General features: G+C 42.5%; 1 protein-coding gene across 1 annotated transcript in view; it reads left to right on the forward strand.

Annotated features, from left to right (window-relative positions):
* Nucleotides 1-1,035: 1,035 nt before the first annotated feature.
* Nucleotides 1,036-10,526, forward strand: part of TBC1D9B (TBC1 domain family, member 9B (with GRAM domain)) — a gene marked incomplete at its 5' end in the record, with an annotated part of 17,868 nt that continues 8,377 nt past the window's right edge. Inside the window, 11 exons of the mRNA XM_010139363.1 lie at nt 1,036-1,147; nt 3,844-3,962; nt 4,967-5,195; nt 5,888-6,146; nt 6,787-6,994; nt 7,109-7,321; nt 7,471-7,632; nt 8,142-8,292; nt 8,672-8,886; nt 9,600-9,717; nt 10,402-10,526. Of these exons, the coding sequence (XP_010137665.1) occupies nt 1,036-1,147; nt 3,844-3,962; nt 4,967-5,195; nt 5,888-6,146; nt 6,787-6,994; nt 7,109-7,321; nt 7,471-7,632; nt 8,142-8,292; nt 8,672-8,886; nt 9,600-9,717; nt 10,402-10,526 (1,911 nt within the window). The remainder of the gene's footprint in view (nt 1,148-3,843; nt 3,963-4,966; nt 5,196-5,887; nt 6,147-6,786; nt 6,995-7,108; nt 7,322-7,470; nt 7,633-8,141; nt 8,293-8,671; nt 8,887-9,599; nt 9,718-10,401) is intronic.

A 10,526-nucleotide genomic window follows, 5' to 3' on the forward strand; every position in this document is an offset into this window, starting at 1 on the left:
ATATTCAGCCAACCTGGAAAGACGTTTAAGTCTTAAAACAGAGATCCCACCGTGCTGGGTATGTGTGTATTTGTTTTCAGGGTTACCAGACACGCTTGCTGTGGATGGTGTTTCTCTTGAAGTATGACCAGTGGGGTATTCCTCACTGGAGACTTGGCGCTCTCAAGGAGAGAGAAAGGGGAGGAGGTAGCATGTTGCATGATCATGAATGAGAGCTGGATGAGGGCGGTTTGCTCAGATTTACGCAGACCATAGGGAGGAGAGCCTGCCAAATAGTGATCCCGAGGAGCAACCATAGTCCTTCTCCAAGTTCTAACGTTGGAAAACATTAGGTTGCAGAATGAATTTGCATTAAAGATGCTTGTAGTTCATTATATAGAATAACAAAGTAAAGCATCGTCTGAGCTATCTGATTTATCTAGTAAATAGACTTGATTGAAGTGAACGGATTTGTTTTACAAAGTCTGGCGGCTGTCAGCATTTATTCTGGAAGTGCCTGTTCTTTTCTGTAACATCGTGTAAAAATATTCTAAATTCTGTATTACCAAATTTTGATTCTCTGCCTTTATTTGTTTAATGAAAGTAATTGTGGAAACATCACTGAAACCTGTAAGTACCAGTTTTTCTAGAGCTACTTGATTCCGTTTTGGATGGGCTATCTCACAGCATAGGTGGCGCTGAAAGGTACAGCATTGAAAACTCTGCCGTGTTTTAGTTTAGGAGGCTTAAAAATCACTGTTAGCAACAGAAACCCCACAGAGGAAAATACATTTCACTTTTCTTAGGTAACTCTCCTAGGAAGGTGGAGGATTATAATGAGGTTTAGTAGACATTTAATAGCTGTATAAACTTCACCACTGCCAGTGGGACTGGCTGTGGGCAGTGACTGGATGTGCGTCATCTTTTTCTTGACCAAGTGCCAGTGCTCCTCCATGAACATCAGCATCTTTCTGTGGTGTTGATCCTGTGTTTTTAGTTAGCCCAGTTCTTCGTTTTGGTATGACGTTGTTTTAATTTCTCTCTCTTTGCCTCCCAGGTCTTCTTGTGGGAACACTGGACGTGGTTTTGGATTCCAGTGCCAGAGTTGCCCCATACCGCATTCTGCACCAGACCCAGGACTCTCAGGTGTATTGGGCAGTGGCATGTGGTATGTATTGATGTTGCTGGGGGCTGGATTTGTGCTATTTTAGTGTCTTTTTAGTTCAGTTTATACATTTCCCCACATAGGAGTATTCTGTGACTGCTCAGGAGACTCTAGAGCTTCTGCTGGGGTAGTGGAAAATGCCAGCAATGACAAAAGTTCTCAGTGTTGTTTAAACTGTAGTTTAGGAGCTTAAGGCTCTGAAAAAGCTTCTGTATCCGCGGATGGTATGATTTCCTTTGTTCCAAGGCGTATCTGTGAGATTGCTCAGGGAATCAAACCGTGATGATAAGATTGCTGTCGGAGGATGAGTGTTGTGCCAAAACCTGCTTAGCAGGAACACAGTAAAGCTGGGAACGTGGAATGTTGTTCAAGGTGCCAAACACTCTTTGGGGCATCTCTTTACTGACTCGATCCAGTTTATTTTTTCTGCTATTTCTGGCCTGTAATATATACAGATGTACTATATCTGTAAAATATACTTCAGTAATACTTTTTAAATCATCAGAAATCCTTGGCCTGTTTTACTTGAGAAGTGTAACTGCTGTGTTAGAATATCATGGTACAACCTTCTAATACCTGGTGGTGAACTTTGATTAAAGTTACATCCTACTGGTTGCTAAGGACAAAATATCATCAGGCATATTCGTTGGACTGACTTTGCTTATAATAAGAATCTTCTCACTTTGTGGTTGAGATGCAAAATCTGAACGTGAAGTAATCATTTGCTGAGCCCACAGATGTTGATGTCTTGTTTTCCCTGTTCCCATCTTCTCCCTGTGCAACCAACATGATATTCTCCCTTGCAGAGCTACTTAAATTCTGCAGAAGAGAGGTTTAGAAGTTGCTGTGTTCACAGAAACTCGGTTTCCCTTTTGAGGAAGGTGGAGGCAGAGAGGAAGAAAGACAGAAAAAAAAAATGGCAGGCCAGAAACTGCATAGAAAAAACCAGAATATTTAGTAGCCACATACGGTGCAAATCTGAAATTTTATAGTATCTCAGCACTCAGTGAGCGTGTTATTTTTGTGCAATTTCAAGAGTGTTTTAGTTGATGCTGTTTGTATCTCACTTATAAGTATTGCAGCGTGGTAAAATGAGATGGGCTATAGAACAACTGAATGAGTTTATAAATTACTATACTGGAGTAAATATATTGTCTTCAGCCAGAGTATTTTTTAGTCATACGTGGTTCTCATTTTTTATCAAAGTACTGTCATTCCCTTAAAGTTATAAAGTGTATGTGCCTCTCTAGTCTTAAAATGCGTCTCTTTCATTTCATATGTCTCGTGTAAATAGTGGTAGGCAGCATCCTGGCCATGCACACAGCTCCGGCCTTTCAGCACTTGGTTCTTGCAACTCTCTCTTTAGGAACTGCAGAATTTTACTCCTCCGTGTATGTCATTCTAATGTTGTTCTTAGGCATCAGTCATTGAGGCCTGGCTTACTTCAGCAATTTTCTGCTCTCACTTGGTGGGAGATGGAGCTCATGAAACAAAGCAGAACACAGACTTTATTCCTCTGCTGTTGTTGCTGGACAAGTGGGGTTCTTCCACAATCAAAGCATCCTATAATTGATAATTCTGTGCCCTTAAAATGAGCCATTTTGTATTATTCAAAACAATTTATGCTTTAAAAACATTGTTAGATGGGTCAGGATAGGTGTCAAGTAAACGTGGACACAGAGGCAAAAGAAAAAATGTTCATTGTCTAATCCATTGGGTTGTACACACAAGCTCAAATTCGTAGCCCTGCGGTCCTTTGAGACAAGACTTGCTTCTAGTTTTTGGTTTCAGGTCCAGGTTTTGCTCATGAAACCACAGATTAGCTGGCGCTGGGTTTTGTGGTTAGGTGTCCAGCTACAAATACGTAAAGACTCTTTCATTGCTGCAGTTGCCACTTAAAAAAGAAACTCGGGTAGAGTGTTAGCTTTAGGGAACTGCTTGTGTTGTCCGCTGCTTTCTTCTTTTCCATCATTAACCACTCGGACAGATCTAACACACTCTCAGAGAAACGGAGCAGTGGGAGGCACACTGTTAGCACTTTAGATATCCCACTGCTTTTGTATGGAACTTCAGAAGATGAATTTACTGGAATTTGGCAAAGAGAAAGTTACAAGTGCCTTTGACTTGCATTTAAACAGCTTTCTCTTTGTCTGCATTAATTGCTTTTTTATTTCTTCTGTGTTTTTTTCTGTCCTCAAGAGAATATAGTCATAACTGTCAATAGAGAGGAAGGACTTTGACATGGATGTTTTGGTTGCTCTTCTTTGGGGGAATTACATGCTCTCTGCTGACCATTGCCTATGGAGAATGGACCCCCTTAGTAGGTGTAAAAAATTCAGTGGTTCTGAAATTTCAAGGTTCTTCTGAAAGTTCATTATTTTTCTTCTAGAATACCAGGAATTAAAAGAGCACTTCTTGAATGTTTTTTGTCTGGGAAGAAGGCTCTATTTGGTGTGCACTGGCAAATAGGACGATCTGTTGGTGCTGATTATCCTTGGTGGCAGTAGAGACATTTCATTAGAAACATAATGTAGGTGTATATAAAATATCCTTGACTTGGGTACAGCTGATGTGTTTGATTTGTCCTGATTGCTGTTTGCTAGTTAATAGTTTCCTGCTGTCAACTAGGAGGAAAAAGACCTTGTTCTAATTCCCTTTTTTCCTTTGTTCTTCTCATCGTCTTTCACGTCTTCAATTAGGATCATCTCGTAAAGAGATCACAAAGCACTGGGAGTGGCTGGAGAACAACTTACTGCAGACTCTGTCCATCTTTGATAATGAAGAAGATATCACCACCTTTGTCAAGGGCAAGATACATGTAAGCACGCTGATTCTCTGACGGACTTCCAGATCCTGAGAAGAAATGGGGAGGTGGTTTTAAGAATTTTTACCCTTCAAGGGAGGGAGCAAGAGCTCCATTGCAAAACTCTCTGCTCCCTCTTCAGACATACATACATTTGGAATTGTCATGGGATGTATCAGTATTATCAGCATCACGTCACAGTCATAACACTGGTCAAATGCATTTGGGAGGAAAGGTTATGAGCAGTAGATCTCAAGGAACAGCCTGCTCAGGGTGCTCCTACTGATTAAAATACAGTAGCTCTTTAAAATCCTTGCCAGTTATACCTTTGATACAGGGAGAATATTTAACGAGGGTTCATCTAGCACCAAATCTGTGAGAGAGTATTCTGGTTTGCAGGCAAGGTACTCATCCTGCCACGCCGTTCTAAAAGGCATCTCTGCTGTAAAGGAATTGCACCCCGACTTGCACTGACTTATGAGTCAGACGAGTGTCTCAGCTGCTTGTGCAGTTAATACACTTCAAATTCCCAGTCCACAAATTCTCCAGAGTGGAAACTTATAAATACAGATTTTATTGAACTGCAGCAATTTGAGTCTTTTTCAGTGCTCCTGTCAGATTCTTTGTGTTTTCTGTGCGCAAGAGAGATTGTGGTCATTTGTTTTTCCTTCTGGCCCGTCAAGATCTGACAGACTGTGGAGTTCTGCCCTTCCTGGCAGATGATGATCTTCCTGTTGAAGAAGCATGTTTGCAAGTGAAAATAGACTGCCGTTCCCCTGCAGGGTGTTCAAAGTGTTGCCAGGCCAGCCATGAGAAACTCAGTCTAAATGCTGAACATGAACGCTTGCTGCTTGCATTCCGGAGTAGATCACAGACTCCCAGTCTTTATGGGACAGGAGAAATTATGCTGGGTCATGTTTCTTCTTTCTGTCTTCCGGATTGCTGCTGTGACCCTCTGCTGTATATTGTCTGGCATGTTCCCTTCCATTTCTTCTCTGTCTCCTCCCATGTCCTTACAGGGCATTATTGCAGAAGAGAACAAGAATGAGCAGCCCCAGAGCGAAGAGGATCCAGGTAAATTCAAAGAGGCTGAACTGAAGATGCGGAAGCAGTTTGGCATGCCCGAGGTGGAGAAGTTGGTCAATTACTATTCCTGCAGCTACTGGAAGGGGCGGGTACCCAGGCAGGGATGGCTGTACCTCACCGTCAACCACCTCTGTTTCTACTCCTTCCTGCTGGGCAAAGAGGGTGAGTTACAAGCCTGCTAGTTGTTTTTCTGCCATTTCCCATGATCTTTTTCATGTAGTTGATCTTGCGTGTGAACTCTTTTTTAAGCTGACAGTTTTTTTCCTTTTAGGCATCCTTTGAGCTCTAGCTCGACGCATAGATCAGTCTTTGCTCTCACAGGCACTTCAGTAAAAGTGCCTGCTCTCACAGGCACTTCGTGACTGTGGTTCTGTATTTTATTTTTTTGTACTTTTTTTTTTTTTAGAGAGCAGTTTAGACTGAATGCCTGAGTCATTTTTCAAACCATTTGCCAAGCTGTATAAGTACACCTGCAGTTTTACTTCAACTGGATTAGAGAACCAAGCAATATTTTTACCTCGGTGAGTTTTATTTGGAACCACCGCCAGGACCCAGTATTTACAAAGCTGAACTCCTGAGTTGAAAGCTAATTTGCTGGAAAGAAAGAATGAAAACTTGAGTAATTGTAGTTGAAAATGTTTACTGAATGGGAGATGGTCCTTTTGGAATGGCATTATTTCTAGTCTCTCAGTAATTTTGGAGATCCCGGTAAAAGTATGAAGAAAAGAATTGTCCCTGTGTAAGAGGAGGGAAATGCTGCTACGCTGAGAGCTTACTGGCTGCTTGAGCTTCATTTCTGATTGTTGTTTTGCCTCAAATCATAATAGTAGGTTTTTTAATTTTTTTTCTCTCAGTTACCCTGGTGATCCAGTGGGTGGATGTAACCCAGCTAGAAAAAAATGCTACACTGCTGTTCCCTGAGTGCATTAAAGTAAGCACAAGGGACAGCGAACTCTATTTTTCCATGTTTCTCAACATCAATGAGACATTCAAGCTGATGGAGCAGCTGGCTAACATTGCTATGCGGCAGCTGTTGGATAACGAGAGCTTCCTGCAGGACAAGTCCCTCCCGAAGCCCAGGAAGCCTCTTAAGAACATCTCTGCGTTAAAAAGGTACGTGTTTCCCACAGTGAGAAGAGAAGACAGATAACAGGGGATTGTAATAATAAATCTGCGTTACTGTGCAGCTCCCAGGTGCCACTGGGGTTTTCTCGCTCTAGGGGCTGCATCACTTGTTTCAGTCATTAGCCCTCTGCCTATCCTTTTTTTTTCATCCCAAATTGGTACTGAATTCACACACAGCCTCCTGTCTTTCTCATGCATGACTAGGCCCTGTCAGAAGGAATTTTCAACTAGAAACTGTTGAAAATCCTGTTTAAAAAAAAAAGTGAAAGAAGAGAATGACGTCAGCCCCTTTGTCTGAAGGTGAAGATGTATAAAAAGTCATATACCTTCATGTTGTAATAAATCCTCCAGCTGGGGCCTGCACTCTGCAGTTCCAGAATCTGATGCAACATTTCAGTTTTGCAGATGAACCTGCACATTCCATCTTGTATTGCAGGAAATACCTTGTCAGAGAAGCATGTCTGAAGGCTGCAAGAGGAGTCAGATGAGGGGTGGCATCTCAGAGAAATGAATACTTAGAATATGCAGCAGAGTCTGAAGGTTGTGATTGGAACGAGCACTTAGTAGGGTTTGAGTGGGTTTTTCAAGTGAGAAAAAACCTCTGGGGACTATTTTTCCTCTTCTCCAGAGACCTGGATGCTCGAGCCAAAAATGAGTGTTACCGTGCCACTTTCCGGTTGCCTAAGGATGAATGCCTGGATGGACATACAGACTGTACCTTGTGGACGCCATTCAACAAGATGCATATTCCTGGCCAGATGTTCGTTTCCAACAATTACATCTGTTTTGCCAGCAAGGCCGAGGAGGCCTGTCATCTCATCATTCCCCTCAGAGAGGTGGGGGTTTCTTAGCTGTACATAGACTACAGGCCTTTCTTGTCTTTTGTGCAGTGCTTTGTAGATACTGGGGAATCCGGTAGATCCAAATGGGCCCTTGTCTCTGTCTTCTAGGTGACAATAGTTGAGAAAGCAGATAGTTCCAGCATCTTGCCCAGCCCTCTGTCCATCAGCACTAAAAGTAAAATGACCTTCTTCTTTGCCAATCTGAAAGACCGAGATTTCTTGGTACAGAGAATCTCTGACTTCTTGCAGAGGACGCCATCCAAGAAACCATGTGGCAGCGACAGGGAATGGAAGTGGAATTTGCCTGATCCTGGTTGTGAGGTACTGAGGAAAAAGCCAGGAGGAGCATTTGTCAACTTTCCGGAGTAATGCTCCTCACAGCATGTTAACAGCAAATGCTGTCTCTTTGTTGGACAGTTGTCAGAGGAGGGAGCTGCCTGAGCTCAGATGCTTTGTGTTCTGTTGTTCAGGAGGTTCCAGAGTTGCCTTCCAGCAGCCCACTTGCAGTTAGCCCCATGTCTGCTCTCAGCTATCGACCTGTCAACTTCTGTGCCGGGGAAGTGCCAACAGCCTCACAGGGACTACTCAAACTCTTTAGAAGAAACTCTGAGGAGCTCTTGGGACCTAAAGGGGTAAGTAGTATTTTAACTTAAAACAACTAACACTAAATAGGCTGCAGATGACCTATCCTGCTCTAAGACTGAAGCTGCATTTTATCCCTGGTCAGTCCTGCAGTGTCAGTGCTGTGTCTGTCACAGTGATAGTGCTGCATAGATGTAACCTGACCATCTGTTCTTCACATCAAGAAAGCAGAGCGCTGGTACCTCTGCTTGCATGTTAATTTTCTTAGACCATGGTTCTGCTTGCATTCTGTAGAGATTTGCAAAGTGTAACGCATTGCACAGCCCATGTTAGCATTGTAAAGACTTGACCTTAAGCAAGATCAGATCCAATTCAGAACGGTGTGGATCAGCATACACCCTTTTATTTATCAGGAGGAAGAAAGGCTTTAAATGTCACAATGCATTTCTCTTGTGAACTACAGCCCTGAGTATACCCAGAGGTCACCTGTCCTACAAGCATAAAAATGCCGTAACCTCCTGAAATGGCCGTATTTGTTCCTTTATTTGTTCCTGTGAAGGCAAAGGAGAAGATGAAGGAAGAGTCTTGGAACATTCATTTCTTTGAATATGGGCGAGGGATGTGTATGTACCGCACTGCCAAGACCAGGGAGCTGGTGCAGAAAGGAATCCCAGAGAATCTTCGTGGAGAGCTATGGCTCCTTTTCTCAGGTAATATATTGTGCTGGAGACTTGGACAGCTAGCAGGAATAAGCTTTCTGCAAATCCCAAAGGAAAAGTTGTAAATCTTGGCTTGTTCCAGAAGAAATTAATCGCAACGTAACTCCACCTGAAAGATATTTCATAGTGGTTTTGCCAAACACACAGTGATGGCATTCCCAAGGTGACTTTGTGAGCATATAGCTCTTTGGCCTCCTTTGTCTGCATTTCCATGTTGGGGCCTAGACTCTAACACGATGATTTAACAAAGAGTTTGTTACTCCAGTTTCATATCTATTGGCAGTTGATGCGTTCATGTAGTGCTTATAGTGGGTATAAAATCTGTATTCCAAAGCTCCAGAGGTGAAGCAATATTTGTTTGTCGTTACAGGGGCTTGGAATGAGATGGTGACTCATCCTGGTTACTATGCGGATCTGGTGGAAAAGTCAATGGGAAAGTACAATCTTGCTACAGAGGAAATTGAGAGAGATCTGCACCGTTCTATGCCAGAACATCCCGCTTTCCAGAATGAGCTGGGAATTGCTGCCCTCCGGAGAGTCTTAACAGCTTATGCATTCAGAAATCCAACAATTGGGTACTGTCAGGTCAGAAAGAAGTCCTAGACTTGTTAGTCCTACACGGTGACCATGACTGACTTGCAGTCTTTTGTTCGGTTTCAGGCTTTTCCTTCATGCTGTCCCTGTGGTGGTGTGAGAGTAGGAAAGAAGTAGTTGTGTTGCAATGTCTCTTAACTGTCCTTTGGATACAGCATTTAAATGGACTTTGCACATTTCTGCTAGGTGTAATGACAGAGTGTGTTTCAAGTTTTCCTGCTAGAGCTTCTCTAGTTCAGCGAAAACATCTTCTGGTCTCATTAAAAAGAGCAATTAAATGGAATAAGTGACGATGCACGTGGGCAGCATATTGAAAACGAAGCCAGGTGCTGATTTGTGAAACAGCTCAGTGGAAATTCAGATTCATTTTGTGTATTGCTCTGCGGAATTAGAGGTTCTCATTATGTTGTTCTCTTACGACCAAATTGTTACAAAGCTTTTTCTGAAAACGTTGGAAATTATACTTGGTCACATCGATTTATGAAAGTGCTTGACAAAAAGGAGTTCTGTTATGTGGTGCCTCACAAACAGAGGAACTGAAACAGGAAATTAATTGGCTCAAGGTCAGTAAAAGCTGGAAATAGATGTGACAGTGACACTTGCTGTATTCATGCTTAAGTTTAGCTGGTCTGTAATGACAGAGCTTTCATGAGCATCGTCATGTTTTTCTCCTCTGTCCGCATGTTTGACTCTGCTGCTCATAGGCCATGAACATTGTCACGTCAGTCCTGCTGCTGTACTGCAACGAGGAAGAGGCTTTCTGGCTTCTGGTGGCTTTGTGTGAGCGGATGTTGCCAGATTACTACAACACAAGAGTAGTGGGTGAGTCTTCGTCAGATTCTTGCTGGAGCCTGGATTTTCAGCTGTAGTTGCACCAGCATCTCGGGCACATTTTGTTCAGAATGAATTAAATGTGGTGCATTCTAAAGATTTCGTAGCACAACCCTGTTCCCTTTAAAGTTGCAGGTATGTGATGGAGATGTAGAAAGAGACACTACAGGCTACCAAGAGAGTAGCGCTACCTTGTTGTAACAAGGAAGAGGAAGTCACTAAAAACTAGCAGCAGGAGGGCCCATTAGCAGTAAGGAAGCATATCTAGAAGAAAATAATTGCGTTATTTTTGGCCTATCTGAACGATGTGTTAAATCTTTCAAATAGGCTCCCAGGAAAGGTTAGTGAAAGCACGGCTTCATGGGCTTTTAAAGTTGGTTTGGTTTCAAAGAGTATAGTTTGGTGTAAATACCCTAATACCAGTAATCCTCCACCCTTTCTTCCAGGGAAAATGCATAGATCAGCGAGAGATTCTGTTTCTGCGTGCTCTGCAATGTTGGGTTTATTGAGAACTGGAACAAATCTAAATTAATGTGTTAATTTTAGTTTTGATGTTGAGGCTTGTATGAAATTCAAGTGAACTCACGTGAATTTGTTTAATAATTGATTAGCTTGGTTATAGCACCATGATACCACCAATTTGAGTTCTACCATTGGTTTTGTTTATTTTCCCAGGCGCATTAGTGGACCAAGGCATCTTCGAAGAACTTACACGAGAGTATCTTCCACAGCTGTCAGAAAAGATGCAGGACCTGGGAGTGATTTCCACCATATCCCTGTCCTGGTTTCTCACACTCTTT

Source organism: Buceros rhinoceros, unplaced genomic scaffold (genome assembly GCF_000710305.1).
Source record: "Buceros rhinoceros silvestris isolate BGI_N320 unplaced genomic scaffold, ASM71030v1 scaffold16737, whole genome shotgun sequence".
Classification (NCBI taxonomy): domain Eukaryota; kingdom Metazoa; phylum Chordata; class Aves; order Bucerotiformes; family Bucerotidae; genus Buceros; species Buceros rhinoceros.